The sequence below is a fragment of the Alternaria incomplexa genome (assembly GCF_024043165.1).
Source record: "Alternaria incomplexa strain BMP 0042 chromosome Unknown scaffold_2, whole genome shotgun sequence".
In the NCBI taxonomy this organism is placed as follows: domain Eukaryota; kingdom Fungi; phylum Ascomycota; class Dothideomycetes; order Pleosporales; family Pleosporaceae; genus Alternaria; species Alternaria incomplexa.
In genome coordinates, this window is record NW_026249851.1 from 582,168 (window position 1) to 597,711 (window position 15,544).

The following is a 15,544-nucleotide window of genomic DNA, read 5'->3' on the forward strand; positions in this document are numbered from 1 at the left end:
TCTCGCTAGCGCAGGCAGGGTCAGCGCTTTGCACGACCAAGTTACGACTCATTTTTTCACGCATCAGTCAGGGACCGGTGACCGGAGTATACGGAAAGGGAACCGTCAGATACCGCGGTTCTTGTTCAGCTTTGCTCTTCTAGATTTCGCCTTGCCATCTTGTTGCATAGCAGATCCCATGATGTATATGGGGATACTTTGCGCATTGGAGGGCTCATTCTCACATTTCTTGTCACTCTTTGACTACAGCGGGCTTGCCCTGCTTTTCTTCACTTCCTTGTATAAGACTTTAGGGCTGGTGTATGGGAGAACATCTTAGATACCCATACAAGTTGGACATCGGAGGTTCACATCTACCAAAAGAAAATACATGACGCATTGCGCAACTTCAAATTCTTCCTCATACTGCATTAACGTGAACGATTATGAAAGTCGCATTGTTTGTGCTAACCTCCTTCTACGGCATCGGCAAAACGCTTCACAGTGGCTAATACGACATCCCCTGATAATACGAGCTGAGCTATTAACGAACGCGCAAGCACTCGACTCATGCCGATGCGACGATGTGGCTGCGCCTCACGCCTAGCCACCGTGCGTACTTTGCCAAAAGGAAGCGCCGATGCCTCCGAAAATACAACGCTGGGCCGCAATGCATGCTACCTTCATCCCTCCATCACACTCTCCTAAGCAAGGCTACTCAGCCACAGATCCCAGATGCAGACCGACCTTGTGAAATTTCGATCCGCAAAAGAAATGAGACTTCTGGCCATTTGCGAAGAGTATGTCGCGACAAGCACACAAAGAAAACACTGAACGCCTGACGTCCAAACAACGCTTGCGGCTCGTTTCAGAAGGAACCAAGTTGCGATGTGCGAGGTGTTTGCCCCTTGGTAATCTCATAATGCGCCGGGGAAGGGTCTAGCACGGGGTGTTGGTGCTTTGCTGGGCTCCACATGTTGGCTGTTTCAATAGTGAACACTAGTTTGGTTTTCTCAGTCAGGAGTTTTGTGCGTGTTGAAGTCTCTTGTAGACCGACGTTGTTCCGGCTGAGAACATGACTAAAGGATAACCGCTGCGTTGATCATGTTTTGTTCGCGGTTGATGGACAACGCAACTGCCCCCTTGAGAGTGCCAGCAAGGATGACATCATCGTGACCGTGGGCTAACACCACAATGACCAACAGTAAGGAAAGAACGGAGAGATGTTTGTAATGGCAACCAACACAAGTCAATTGCGTACCAACGTTTCTGAAAACTAAATCCACAGTCGCAACAACTTATCCAGAATGGCGAACCGCCTCTCTCACTCTCTCGATGAGATTGAAGCGCACACTCCCGCGATCAAGTCCCAAGATGCGGATGCCGATGTCACCTCCAAGAACGGCGAGCAGATAAAAGAAGGCGATCATGTATACACGCGGATAAGAGGTGGAAGGCACGAGGGCGATGTATGCTATCCACGCCTGCATCTGCAGCACGTAAGCGTCACAGGCTAGAGCTGACACAATGAGAAGGTAGACAAGATCGTGGCCAACCAAGAAGAAGCTGATGCAGAGGGCGTAAAGCACCCACCAAAGGTATGTCTCCAGAATCTGCTAAAGGAGAAGTAGCGACAACAAGACACTGATTTGATTGACTAGGTGCTATTCACAGACCAGAAGGGGAAAGCTGTAGCGCACAATCCAGGTACACTCGACGTGACGGATAAAGCCTAACGAAACGGTTCAAAGTCCCAGACTATATCCGCAGGCAATATAGGACAAAGGTCTTGTCTCCAGATGTTCCTCACCGCAGCGAAACTTCGGATCAGAAAGAGAAGCAGCTCTAGAGTAAAGCAGAGCGCAGCGATTTCCATATATGATACCTACATTCCATATCCTAAATCTCCAGCATCCGTCTCCAATCCATACCCCCAAAATACCTCCCTGTCCATCTGCACAACGTTTACCCGCCTCCCCAAACCTAACCCTCAGCGCACCCACGCAAAACACCCATCTTTTAACCGCCGGGAGACGCAGCATTCCACGACTCGCTTCTTTCCTACCGAAACCGGTAGCTGAGCTGATGCACCCGGGTGTGAGTTTTACCAGCACTCATCCGGTGGTCAAAAGAAAGTTCCTTTGTGCGCGCGCTGGTTCGCGTGGGAAAAAGCGAGGCGCGTGGTGCCATGCGTTGTCTTATCGAGCGCTATCTCACGTGCGCGCCTTGTGCCAACGTGGTTAGGCACGTGGAGGGCTGCTGTTGGCGAGCCGAGGCTGTGGGTTGCCAGCTGTCGGTGGCGTGGTGGTGGGTTGCGCCCGAGATTCCTCCGTTGGAGCCCGCGTTGGCTGCGAGGAATAAGCAAACATCTCCCACGCTGGATACGAGAATTTTTTGGTAGTGTTGGAGGAAGTAGCTGGGTTGTGACGTATTGGCGGGGTGTTGGTGGGTTTGTTGAGCATGCAGGGTAAGTAGTAATGGACGGCTGCGATGCCAAAAGTAAAGTAAAAGCTGAAAGACTACTGCATATTGTTCGTTGAACACATCTTGGAGTGGTGCAGGTAACCGCTTCAAGAAGCTCCCGACACTTGAATGTTTGTAAAAAATGTCTATTTTGACGAGTTCGCAGGCTTCAGTCACCCCTACGTTAATCTGCTCCTCATAGACGCTCGTTCTTTGCGGCAGGAAAATGTAGTCGTCCTCATTCCTGGAGGATGAGCCACTTTGCAGAGCATGGAGACAGATGCATCATAACGTTTGTTCCGTCCTTGATGTAAGCTCGACAGTTGTCCCTCAGAACATAGTTGTGTTATCAATTGTTTGTGTATTTGTCTCGAATTACAAACGTAGTAGTCCGTATCGCCATACAGTAACCTCATACAGTGCCAGCCGATGGCAGTCTCCCAAATCTTCATCTCGTCCCGAGCATCGATCTTGATGGGTATAGAATGAAAGTAATACCAGTACTTGTCGCTTTTGACCCCAAACGTAGTGTCCCCAATCTCATAAAGTAAATCATCGCAGTCCGCATGCTGTGCGCCTCCAGGCGCGTGTGGGTATATATGTACACCAGCTCATCCGGTGTATCCGGGTCCGAGCCTTCTTTTATCGTCGCGTCATCGTGCCTTCTGGATCTATGCGAATGCGCTGGCACCACCAGACTCGAGCAGTTCGATCTCGGCCATGGTCATGGACGGGCTCTGGAAGCGTGCGGGCAGCTCGGAGCGATCGAAGTATAGGCCCTTGCCTGCCTCAATGGGGCCCAGGTTCCTGCCGGCTGCGCCGCCAATGTGGCCACCAACAAAAGCGCTGGGGATGTGGTTGAGTGGGCCGTGTTGCTGCGCCTTCTTGCGGTAGGACGCGAAGGATGAGGGAAGCTCGCTCATGGGAGAGGCAGGGTGGACGTGCGGGGTGTGGTCAACCTCTGAAACGCAACGTTAGCTATTTATTGTGACGCCGTGTAATGGCAATGCGTACTCTGAGGAGTGCTGCGCTTGCCCAGGAAGCGGATCATGGGCTGGCGAGCGAGGGCGCGTGTAGCATTCATTGTGAAAGAGGTGAGGTGGGGTTGTTGGTGGTGGTGTGATGTGCAGGTTGCGATTGGGATTGGAATCACTGAAAAGCTTGCGCAGAAGACTTCAGATGATGTTTTGTATTAGAGAAGCGAAGCAAGGCGATCTCGGGACAGATGCTGGCGGATGGACGACTTGTTGAGTTATTGAGGAGCAGTTAGGTTGAGGGGAGCCGCATAAATGTTGTTCGCGTTTGCGGAAGGAAGACTAGGTTGCGCCGAAGGCCGCCATGATTGCAAACCAACAACCCTCCCACTCACACGTGAGCGGCATCTCCCCACACTCGAATGAGCAGATGTCAAGGCAATGGGTATTTCTAAGCCAATTCCAGCGCAAGCCTCGGCGTTTGTGGGCTTACGCGCAACACTTGGAGTCGTTCTTGAACGTTCGCGGTCATAGCTCCCATGCCGCCCCGGTTGTCTTTTCCAAACTTTTACAAGTGCATCGCTCGCCGCCAATGACAACGCTGCACACGCCCGCTCGCCTTATCACCCCGCCGCCTTCTCCAGATCCTGACCAGCGGGAATTGCATATTGATATTCGCTTCTCCGACTGCGGTGCGGACGTGCGGACCCGACCTGCTCACCATGCACGAGTTGAGCCTCTACGGCCAGGTCACCTTTGCGCGCTATGAGCAGGTTCTGAACATCCTGGCGGGGGTCGCCATGATGCAGCCCCAGCGCGTCTTTGAGCGCCATGTCGTCTACAAGCCCACGCGCGAGCCTGAAGAGCCGGGCTCCAATCTTGGCCGTCGCGGCGGTACCCAGACTGTCGCGCAGAAGCAGGCCAAACAAGCTGCTCCCGTCGTCCTCTACCACACCCGGCTGGTCCAAAAGCTGTCGGAAGACGACTTTGCTGCTGAAGATGGCGTGCCGGAGGAGAGCACAAAGGCCCTGTCCGCTGAAGTAGACGACGGGGAAGAGCCAACATGGTCCTTCGTGTTCAGAGATGTACCGGATACTGGTGATAGAGGTGTCTCCATCCGCTTCACCAACACTACTGATTTGCTGTCTGGCGATCCACATGCCTTCATGATCGCCTCGGGACCCAACCAGTGAGATCTTCTCCCCGTCGCTGCCTTCACCTCTAACCCTAGCGCAGGTTTGTGACCGAGTTCTACATCGAGGGCTACCGTTTCGTGCTCGGTAACGTCGTCATATTCCTCCACCGCATCCTCCACGAGCCCGGCATCCGCAACGTCCAGAAGAGCCCCAAGGCCACACTACCGACATGGAAAGGCCTGAAGCTCCTCGACCCAAGTGGTGTGTACACACTTCAAGCTACGGTCCGTATTGAAGACTTCAACAACGCAGCCGTACTCGAGGAGGGGGTGAACGAGTTGAAGAAGTTCCAGGCGCAAATGAAGGGTTGCGTGAACTTGGACTTGCCAGATCGGCTCGCACTAGACCCCCGTGTCAAGTACAAAGCTCCTGCAGCTCCTGCTACCCAAGCACGGCCTAGGTGATGAACAGTCTCTTACTGACCGAGAGAAATGGACATGGACTGGGTATTCTCCGGATAGTAGTCACCATGCGAAGGTTGAGGGTACTTTAGACACCATGGGTCTGGTTACGCTCTATGAAATGATCAGCGAGAAATATCAACGCCGGAGCGTTATATTAGCCCAAGAAACCAAAGTATCGTGATGGGATTGCGCCTCGGATCAGGAAGCTGGGCAGGTTCGATCTTCTGGTGTGTATCTGGTCTCAGACGAGTGAGTTTCTTTGTATATACAAATCATCAGTTTTAGCTCGATGGAAGTAGCTTCTGGATGAACATTAATGGTATATTGTAATAGACAGAGCATTGCAATGTTTGTGGCGCGATCGCTGCCAAAGAAGCGTGTATGCTGCTGTCGTGACAGCGAGTTCAGTCCAGGCACGTGCCCGCGCGATTTCGCGTTTCGCGCCGAAGGAAAGCGCAAGCGAGCAACCTCACCGACGTTGCTTTGTCAACAGAGATCAACCTTCATCGCCATGCACCCACCCTGGCAATAACACAAATTGCAAAATGTCCACTCGACCTGGTCTCAGCAAGCGACCGAGCTCTAACGGAAAAGACGTGTCGCCACCTCCATCGAAGCGGCGGCAACAGTCGACTACAACAAGTTCGTCAGCCATCACTCGATGTGCGTCTTTGCTGACATGCCTCAGGCAAAGCAGTCGCCAATTTCTTTACACCTGCCTCGAAGAAAGAGCCAGAAAAGATGACTTGGCGGATAGTCAAAGACAGCTTGCTAGTCGGACGTTTTGGCGTGGCAGCGCAGTCGGCAACGAAGGGCAGGCGCAGAATAGCAGCCTTTGACTTTGACTCAACACTTGTCACATCTGCATCGGGGAAAACATTCGCTCGTGATGCAAATGACTGGAAGTGGTGGGATAGTAGCGTTCCAGGACGGCTGAAAGAGCTTCATGCAGAAGGCTTCCTTGTCGCTATCGTCAGCAATCAAGGTGGAATCAGTCTAAAGCCGGATCCCAAGACCGTGAAGTCAGATCAGAAGCGACTAGCGGACTTCAAGACGAAGGTGACAGCAGTCTTCAACCATCTCGACTTTCCGATATCGATATACGCTGCGACGAGTCGTGACCGGTACAGGAAGCCCAGGACCGGGATGTGGGACGAGCTACTGGAGGACTATGATCTTGAGAATGCAGAGTCAATCGATCTAGAAAACTCTGTATTCGTTGGGGATGCTGGTGGTCGCGAGGCGGTGGCTGGCGGTGTAAAGGACCACTCATGTGTCGACAGGTTTGTGAAGATCCCGAATCGTGCATTCATGATTACCAGGATACTAAGTCTATGCAGAGACTTTGCTGCTAATGTCGGTATACCATTTTATACCCCAGAAGAGTACTTCCGCCATGAAGATCTCCGACCATTCGTCAGGGCTTTTGACCCGACCGCTTATACGGGAGTGCGTGCTGAAGGCTCAACACCTGCACGTAAGTCTGATATGCAACCTCTCAGCCGTCTCCCCGTCGTCCGTGTGCTAACTTTATCTGCAGAAAACGCCTTTGCACAAACGGAAAGCCCCGAGATCGTCATGTTCTGCGGCAGTCCGGGCTCAGGTAAATCATCGTTCTATTGGAAACATCTGCAGCCACTCGGATACGGGCGTGTCAATCAAGACATTCTGAAGACTGTACGTTGCTGACTGAGTCATCCTGCCGCACGTGTCGTGCGACCCTTCTATACTCCGAGTAACACTCTGAAACAGCGCGAGAAGTGCGTAAAGGCTGCTACTGCACTCATCGAAGAAGGCACGAGCGCGGTTATCGGTATGTTCATGTTGATCTGGGGCCCCAATACATTCCGCATACTAAGCTAACCTGTTCAGACAATACCAATGCCGATCCAGAAACACGCGCTGTGTGGGTTATGTTGGCGCAGAAGCTGAAAGTTCCCATCCGCTGCGTACTTTTTACCGCGACACCAAAGCTGTGTGAGCACAACGACACGTTCCGCGCATTGAACCTTGGCCCAGAAGTAAGTTTACCTACTGAGCCTCTTCCTGTGCGTGAGTGCCGGAAGATAGACTTTGCGATCGCTTCAAACCTACCATCACACTATCCGATGTGGAAATTGGTTGTGCGGAACATCCGGAATGCTTGAATCCCATTACCACACGGAGAAACTCCCATGCTAACATCGGATCTCCACCCCAGACGAACCGCGAATCTCGTACTATCCTGCCGCACGTTGCGTTCAGTGGCTTCGCTTCCAGATACCGTGAGCCTAAGCTTTCGGAAGGTTTCGCAGACATAATCAAGAACGATTTCGAGGTACGCGTAACCCAAGACTTTCCACGCAGGCTGGGCTGCAGAAATGTAACATGGACTAACCAAAGTATGCATTGCGTAGTTTGAAGGCTCCGAGGAGCAGAAACTACTATGGAGCAGATACTGGCTCTGACCTCATCATAATCGAGAACGCGAATGCGAACGAAAGCGAATCATGTGACTAAGAAATGTCCCCAATCGCAACAATTATTGGCAGCTACGTAGCCTCGAACGCGTCTTCATCGACCACTGGTGTGTGGACAGAAAGTCCGAAATGCTGTGATTGGGTGAGAAGAGAATGTTGCTGAGGGGCCGTCCCCCGAGCGCAGGTTCGCAGCTCTAGTCTACGCCTTCTTCCTTTTCTACGCCGTTGAGCGCGTGGCTCCCGTGCTAATCGAAAAACGGCAGTTCACACGCACAGATTCTTGATTTTCAGTGTGAAATTGCTTACTTTTCTTCCAAGTTTCTGCAGGTATATCACGATTGTACATGGACATCGCTGTAATGCTACTCCGTACTGCCGACAAGAAGAAAAGCGCGCAACAGCATTGACATGGAGGAATATTACATCATTGTTTCCACAAAGTCGTGTGCTGATTCATCTCGTGCGTCCAGCTAAAATGATCCCCGTAGATGGACTTCCACGTTCGTCGTTACCCCCATGTCCCATGTCCAAGCCGCGGCATTGTACTGTCGGTGGAGTGCCACGTTAGTCTAGGGAATCATCCGGTGAAATTGAGAGATCAGCAACACCAGACCGGTCTCGCCCAAATCCTGCGACGAACCGTCGGAATGATTGCGCGCACCTCCACAGCAAAGCAGTTCAATATGGCAAAATGCAGTCTTTGGATGCGAGCAAAGTGCGCGCGCGCATGTCAATATGAGCCCGCCACGTGTTTGTCCAGAACACGCAAAATTTTCAGGTACAGGAATTTCTTCTTCCGTGTGCAGTCAGCTTTAAGACTGAACTGGCTGTTCTTTCATGCACGTTGAGCGTTGCCGGCCGGTGTGGATGGGTGGACTGGCAACGGTATTCTCCCGCTTCTGCATGTCCGTGCCGTCCGGTCGTCTGGCCAAGGAGAGAGACGAGCGAAGAAGGCGGGGCGCCTGCCGACCTGAGACCGGAACCAGCTGCTTTTTCTCCCTGTCGTCATGCTGCGAGGTCCCGAGAGCCTGGAACAGAATAGTCCTGCTCCGGTTTTTCTTCTGCTGGGCTCGATCGTGAGGTACAGCACGGCGATCAAACCGCGCGATTCTCTTCGAATTGAAACACCCTGATTACATAGCATCGTGAGTCGCGAAGTACATGTCGGCAAGGTTGCCGGCCGCTATGAGAAACGCCATACGGGCGGACGTTCAGCTAGACAATGCGCTGGCGGTGTGAGGCTTGCTCAGCGTGCGAACAGGGAGTCGAGCCAAGCGACAGCAAGGCACCGGGGAGAAGGAATGGAAGATAGTGCGTCAGGGGCTTGAACGCCAATGAGCAACGGCCCAACGGTCTAGCGCTTCCATCATGTTCCCCGATTTGTCTGGAGGATTTTCATTGGGCTGAAAGGCTGTCCCAACCTCCTCTGGGAAAGTTCCGGGAATCCTGTCAGGTACCGCCCACACCGAGTTGTGTTGTCGCGCCTTGTTTTGTCGCAGAACGTTTTGATCGACCGCTTGACTCGTCAATGAGGCATCGTGTTTGAGACACGGACTGAGTTGGATCAGTCAGTGTTTTGAAGATCGTGAGGCTTTGTTTGTTTGTTTTCACGGTTACATGCCACAGCCTCCTTGGCCCATTTTGACGATTCAGAGTGGGCCAATCGGTGGATGGGCGTGACACGGGATAGAGGCGGGAGAAACGACATGGAATGGACTCTACTAGAAGATGCCTGTCGATGTCACTGCTGCGAGACGGCAAAGGGCCAGAAGAACGGCGCAAGAAGAACGGCGGGAGAGGGCAGAAGGGCCTGGCGAACCACGCCGGTTCCTTTGCACCGCCCGATAAACGAGTCTGTCAAGTGGCAGCCACGGTTGCGCTCACAGTAGTTGAGTGGTAGACAGCGGATGACAACCACAGCGCTGGTGGTACGGCACTTTGCAATACAGACGAGGCACCGTTCAACACCACGAGTCGTCGATCGGTCAAGGTTGGAGAGGACGATGTGACTGAGCGTTTGTTCCTGCATAGTTTGCTCAGAGGCTTTTCCCACGACGACAAAGTTTAAAGTGCGTGAGTGGGAACGGCCAGGGATGATTTGTTGCGCCTCCACCAACGACATATCGCATAATTAGGTTGGGCAGGTGAAAATTCAACACCGAGGCAGGCCCCGTACTGTTGAGTAGGGTTTGATTCAAGCCACCTGCTGTGGTCAGGCTGTAGCGACACGGACGCGGTGGTCTAAACGGCGGATTGAAGGCTGGGGGACCTTGAAGCGACGGCGCCCTGGCGTGCTGGCTGCGCGGAGACAGTCCAGGGCTGGTGTGAGTGTCACGGCCTCGTGTACCGGGCTATCTGAGTCGCGCGGAAGCAGTCGACATGCCGGGCGGCCATGCCCAATCGAGCCAGGCGCAAGGTCAGGCATGAGTTGCACCGTAGCAGTGGAACCCGTGCGGTCGCTGTCCACACAGAAATGCTCGACTATCCCACACCCCGTCCACCGCCCGTTTCTCTTGCTTGCCCACGTCACACTCTCTCGCCATTCAAGTCGACGCCTTATCGCTGCGCTGTCTCTCGCTTGCACTCGCAAATCCGGTTGCAGTCTGATCATCTCGCGCGCCTCGGTGAGTTGTGCCAATCCGAGCCCACCGCGCTCACGTGCCGTCCGCATTAGGCGCTGACTTTGCATCCAGCCCCAGAGACGTCTCTGCTGCAGCATAAACAGGCCGAAGAGTACATAGCGACATACGTGGTCGGCTATCGTGGCATCCTCTCAAACATTGCCCGACCGCCTCTCCATCCCAAAGCAGCGCGCCGCGACCCCGACGTGCTGGCGTACTGTCGCGCCCGCGCATAGCTGCTTGAGAAAGCTGGTGATGTGATCCTGGTCGCTCGCGCCCATTCACGTCACGTCCCGACCGCCAAAAGAACCAACAACCACCATGCACGACCTTAAACCTCTCCAGCTTCCCCAGCTTATCGCTGCCCGCAAGTCTTCCAAAAGCTCACTCAACATGTACGACGACCCGACTGCGTCCATCTACTCCAATGCCGACTCTGGTTTCTACTCGGCATCGGAGTGCTCGACACCGCCCACGCCAAGTCAATACACCCGGGGCCACTTTCGCTTTCCCAGCTCGGCTTCGTCATTGTCGTCGAGCCCGCCAACCTACGAGCCCACCGAGGCCCCTAACGCCTCAGGCAAGCTGCCCAAGCTTACCGAGGAGCCTCTTGAGCGTGAATACGACTATGGCAGTGAGGACCCGTACCGCTGCTCTTGTAAGTACCACGCGCGATTCGTCCGTGTTCGCCATACTAATCCACGTCTAGGTGACGTCGGAGGCACCTACAGCCACGCGCAAGACTGCAGGATATCCCAAGCCTACGAGCCTCAGGACGAGTACTTCACCACTTGCGACTCGGAACTGCGACTGGCCAAGCGCCGACGATCCTTGGAGGCTTCCGCGCACAGCATCGCTGGTAAGCTCGAGAGGCGCTTTCCCTCGTTGTCGCGCAGAGTGCGCGACCGTAGCTCGACCCTCAGCAGAGTTTCACGCAGCGCAACCCCCTCAAGGGTCCCGTCTACGCGATCCTCGTCGCTCGCTGGTTCTATCCACCATGTCTCGACCGTCGATCTTCCAGAAGACTACGCGTCGCCAACTTCTACGCCTGCGCTGGCAAGCAAGGAACAATTGAGCGATGATGCGCCCACGCCAATGGCCATCGACGTCAACAAGGCCAATGCCATGGAAATTGACCCTGAGGAGGTGGAACGGGAGCGCTATGCCACGACGCCACTATTACCGCCGCTGCTTGTGAACTGCCGGAACGATGACCTACCAGCGTCGTCGCCACTGCAGTCCCCAGCAGTCGCAGACGCAGCCCAATCTGTGGGCCCTACCCCGGCCGGTACCCCGCCAATGCGCACTTACCCTACGCCTCCTCTGTCCTCAAAGACATCCTTTGCCTCAATCCGAGGACCGAATGCCGGGTACATGGTTCCCTCGTCCGACATACCCCGTCTCATGCTCGCCGACCCAAAGGACAAGTGGGCCATCGAATTGGGTCATGCGAACTTCACCATCCTACCCGAGCCCTACGTCCCTGAGGTGTGCACTGCCGCGTCCATTGAAGAGCACCTTGCCGAATGGGCGCAAGCACGGCGCAACTACGCGAAGCACCAAGTGCGAACCGCGGAACACTATGGAGTGACATCCAGGCACTACCTTCTTACCGAGCAAAAGTGGGCTGAAATCGACGCCGAATGGAAGAAGAACCACGATCTGGCCAAGTCGCATGCGGCTGCCACCGGCCAGGAGCTCGCTCCATATTCGCCCACGGAGCCAGGGCCTCTAAGCAAGATGCCAACGCTACACGACCCCAAGAGCGAGGGAAAATTCCCCCAACTCGGCGATGAAGACATTGTCGGTCCCATGCAACAGGCGGCCGCATTACTCCCGAAAACGCCTTCGCGCAAGCGTGCCTTTTTCAAATTCCTTAGCGACCTACGGTTCCCTGGTACCCTTCTCGGTCGTTCATCGGGTGGCGTCCGGGGCCACTAAACCCCAACCTCCAACAAAACGGGCAACCCTTTTCCTTTCTCCCCCTGTCGATAATTGCGTGCGAGTAATGTCTTTCTATCCTGCGCACAAACCTGTACCCTTACTATCCCTCCCCTTGCGCTTGTCGGGCCCAAGGGGCATGTTCTACGAAAGTGTACGACTGTATGACAACCAGATCTCGGCCCTTCATTGGAGCCACGACCACTACGACTCTCATCACAGAGTCACGAATTTCCTATGTTGATACAACAATTATTAGAGAGGCTTTTCTTGTCTTGCGCAGTACAGTGGTCTGTCTGTACTGCGCTTTCCCTTCACTGGGATTACTTGTTTGGTGTTTGGGCGGTTCCAAAAAAGGTCTGCGGCGATGAAAGCGAGCGTCATCATCACATCATGATTCACGCAGCGGTGGCTCTTCAGCCAAATCTCTTTTTACAATCTCTGTACTCTTTTCCTTGCGTTCAAAACCAACTCTTTGGTTTCGGCGGCTATACCTTTACTCGTCCTTGTCTGGGACTCGAGGGGGCAAGCGCAGTCGTGGGTCTTTGTTACCCTTTTGGTAGTAGTAGTAGAAGGAAGGATTAAGCTTCTTCGGACATGTTTCAGTATTGATACTTTGTAATTGGTCTACGGAGGTGGTACGGATGGGGGGTTAATGGTGTGTTGTACCAACAGCCTTAGTTTAGCGTGTCCTCGAGAGAAGATGCAACAAGCGCTCAACATCAATTCAAACACCTAGCCAAGCACACATACTTTGTTCAAACTTGATTGCAGTGTCCTCTTTCTTCTTCGTCGTCTGTGGTAGTAGCCACCGCACGCTTGCCGCCGGGAAGCAACCCGCAGCAAACTGCGCGCAAACAACCTCTCCTCCCGGTCAAGCCATTACACCGCCCAGCCCGGCACATGACGACGCCTTTTCTTCATGCAAAGTCCCCGACGCACAATGATGCACAGCTCTGCACCTCATACCCCGTTCCAGCACGCCATTGCCTCTGCACAAACAAGCCTCTTTCACTCAACGCGCAACGTCCTCTTCCCCAAGTTCCCCTCACTGTCTCATTACTAACCCATCCCACACATCGACCACAAAACAGCATCTAGTACCCCACCATGTTCCGCATTCCTAGCGCGGCAGATGACCCTCGAGGCCGTACCTAATGGCGGTGGCTGGCTGTACTAGGCAGCCGTCTGTACAACATCAACCTGCTGCGGGCAACGTAGGGCTATCCGTTTTTCGCTGCGCAGCCCGCGCTTACTCGTATCCGGCTTCTGGAACGGCAGGACGTTGTGTCACCACGGGAGCTTTTGCAAGCGAAAGATGGGCGGGACCGGTTGTACCACACACACACTTTCTCTTCCCTTGCGTCACAGTGGGGATCTTTTGCTGGCTGCGGTTGTGCGATGGGGGAAGCGAGTGTTACTCAGATTGGGGGAAGCGAAATGGTAGAGATGGTGGGACGGGCGAGGGTGTGCAAGGTTACTGGCGAGTCTAAAGTGTCATCTGTCAGTCAGTGTTGGAATGCGGTTTGGTGTGGTATGGCTTTTGGGTGGGCTGTGCATTTGGGCGTTTCCACATGTTAGATGCCAGTCGTCGCCCATACTTCCCCTCCTTCTCGTTACGTGCCTAAGTCAGCTGGAGGCTGCGTGACTGTACATGCATGCTGAAGGTCAGGCATATGTTGCGGAAGACTCTCCCTTCGGTTCAGGCAGTTCCGAGGACGATCTTCCGATCGGAGAATGCGCAACGCAGGTCTGATGACGAACAGTGATTGTTTACATGAGACATTGCATATGCGGCGAAGATGAATCTCGGAAGATCGTGCATACGAGAGGGCGGGCGTGTATGTAGGTCATTCTATCTTGGGTGCATGACGGCTCTCCCGGCCGGCAGCTGAGACGTGGCGTCCGCGGAGGGCGGTGATGGATGTTGGTGTTTCGAATTGACTACAGTTTCTGTCACTTGACACCTTCGTTCCATGTTCTAGATCGTTATTGAGAAGAAACGTTGGTATAGTGATGTCTATCTTTCCCCACACACAACCTGACATCTTCCTAAGCTCATAGCGTGGTGCCGCAACGCCATGACTACTGCAGTGCCAACAAGCTACGGCTCGTGCCGCATCGCATTACAACCCACGACATCCCTCACCGCAGTAGTTCTCCCTCTGACAACAGCGGCAGCAGTGTGAGTTCTCTAGTCACATCTCCAAACTCTATCCATCTGACACGTCGCCAAACACATGCCCTTCCGACCCTCCTTCACCACCCATTTTCGATATTCAACATCTGCACATGCCGCATCGTCTTCATGATAGCAGTTAGGAACACGATCATGTGTCAGCACCGTCTTTTTATCGCCCCCACTGAACGGCGTGGTACGGCATATGGCTCGGCCTTCCTCCACCACATGTGTAAACACGGCAGTTGTGTAAAACGCCAGCGATGTCGGTTCCGAGACCCCGGATTCAGTGGCATTTGGTCGTTGATGCAGACGTAGGCGAAGCAGCGTGGCTCTGCAGGTGCTCTTAATCGATCGATCCTGGTGCTTATCTCACGCTTCCCCGCTCGCCGCTGGAAGCCTGGTCATGTTGTGGGATATGTTGTGTGACAGGGCTGAAACTTGTTGATGTCTTGGGCACAGGGTTGGAATGGCTGGGGCGGACTTGCAGTAAAGGATGTGTATTGTATGTATATAGCCCTCGTAGGCACTGAATTGATGTATATCCCGACGGAACGTTCCATACCGCGAAAAAGTTAAGGTTCGCTCCATGGGCTGTACTAGATCTGGACTTTGCGATATTATCGCTCTTCATACAAAATACGAGCCCTGCACCTCATGGTTCTCTGTTCCTGCCTGGAGACTACGTGCTCTTTCCAGCTCTTCAAGTGCTTGATCTGCTGCTGCGTGTTCAGCAGACAACAGGTTTACTACGTCTTGATGTTCGTTCTCTCTCGCATAGTCTAACGCGGTTCTGCCCGCACTATCCATGGCTTTAATGTCAAATCTCGTCTTATGCGATAGTAATAGCTGACAGATATCGATCGAGCCCTTCGCAGCTGCGTAGTGTAAGGGAAGGCTGCCGTATATAGTCCTGAGCCCAGGGTCTGCTTCCTCTTCCAACAAGATCTCCGCATCCTCGTACCATCCTTCTCGGCATGCTACCAGTAGAGGCGTTCTTCCAAGAATGTCCTGCCTATCTTTCAGCTCAGAGACATTCATATCGTCGAGGCCATAATAACCGGGATCGTCCATACACATATGCAGCTGAGATCTCTCTAGGCAATCCCAATCGGAGAGATCTTTAGTAGAGTGGGGTATATGCCCAAAAAGTACATCGGGATGGTAGACGCCAAAGCTCTTTGCGCACTCCGCGCTTTCGTAGAATCCGTGGGACTCGAACAACTCACTTGCCCGCTTTTGTACTTCATATGATAAACGTACATGTGCGTCCCAATATTCATTGGAGTAGTCGCTGTAGTCTTCGTAATCGTCGTGACAGATGGCGC

General features: G+C 53.6%; 5 protein-coding genes across 5 annotated transcripts; 4 read left to right on the top strand and 1 right to left on the bottom strand.

The window, feature by feature from the left end:
- Positions 1 to 1,286: 1,286 nt before the first annotated feature.
- On the top strand, positions 1,287 to 1,610 carry J4E90_001686 (uncharacterized protein; the record flags this gene model as incomplete). Its single annotated transcript, XM_051431270.1, has 2 exons — positions 1,287 to 1,448; positions 1,512 to 1,610. 2 exons carry the CDS (start codon positions 1,287 to 1,289, stop codon positions 1,608 to 1,610), a joined length of 261 nt encoding a protein of 86 aa, XP_051294404.1.
- A 1,503-nt stretch (positions 1,611 to 3,113) lies between these two features.
- J4E90_001687 (uncharacterized protein) lies at positions 3,114 to 3,526 on the bottom strand (the record flags this gene model as incomplete). The annotated part of the gene is made up of 2 exons (XM_051431271.1): positions 3,114 to 3,403; positions 3,457 to 3,526. The coding sequence occupies 2 exons, from the start codon at positions 3,524 to 3,526 to the stop codon at positions 3,114 to 3,116; spliced, it is 360 nt and encodes a 119-aa protein (XP_051294405.1).
- A 612-nt stretch (positions 3,527 to 4,138) lies between these two features.
- Positions 4,139 to 5,016, top strand: J4E90_001688 (uncharacterized protein; the record flags this gene model as incomplete). The annotated part of the gene is made up of 2 exons (XM_051431272.1): positions 4,139 to 4,605; positions 4,653 to 5,016. The coding sequence occupies 2 exons, from the start codon at positions 4,139 to 4,141 to the stop codon at positions 5,014 to 5,016; spliced, it is 831 nt and encodes a 276-aa protein (XP_051294406.1).
- Positions 5,017 to 5,561: 545 nt separating this feature from the next.
- On the top strand, positions 5,562 to 7,463 carry J4E90_001689 (uncharacterized protein; the record flags this gene model as incomplete). The annotated part of the gene is made up of 8 exons (XM_051431273.1): positions 5,562 to 5,658; positions 5,705 to 6,299; positions 6,357 to 6,493; positions 6,557 to 6,693; positions 6,769 to 6,829; positions 6,889 to 7,037; positions 7,217 to 7,333; positions 7,413 to 7,463. 8 exons carry the CDS (start codon positions 5,562 to 5,564, stop codon positions 7,461 to 7,463), a joined length of 1,344 nt encoding a protein of 447 aa, XP_051294407.1.
- A 2,954-nt stretch (positions 7,464 to 10,417) lies between these two features.
- Positions 10,418 to 12,037, top strand: J4E90_001690 (uncharacterized protein; the record flags this gene model as incomplete). The annotated part of the gene is made up of 2 exons (XM_051431274.1): positions 10,418 to 10,754; positions 10,806 to 12,037. 2 exons carry the CDS (start codon positions 10,418 to 10,420, stop codon positions 12,035 to 12,037), a joined length of 1,569 nt encoding a protein of 522 aa, XP_051294408.1.
- Between the last annotated feature and the right edge of the window lie 3,507 nt (positions 12,038 to 15,544).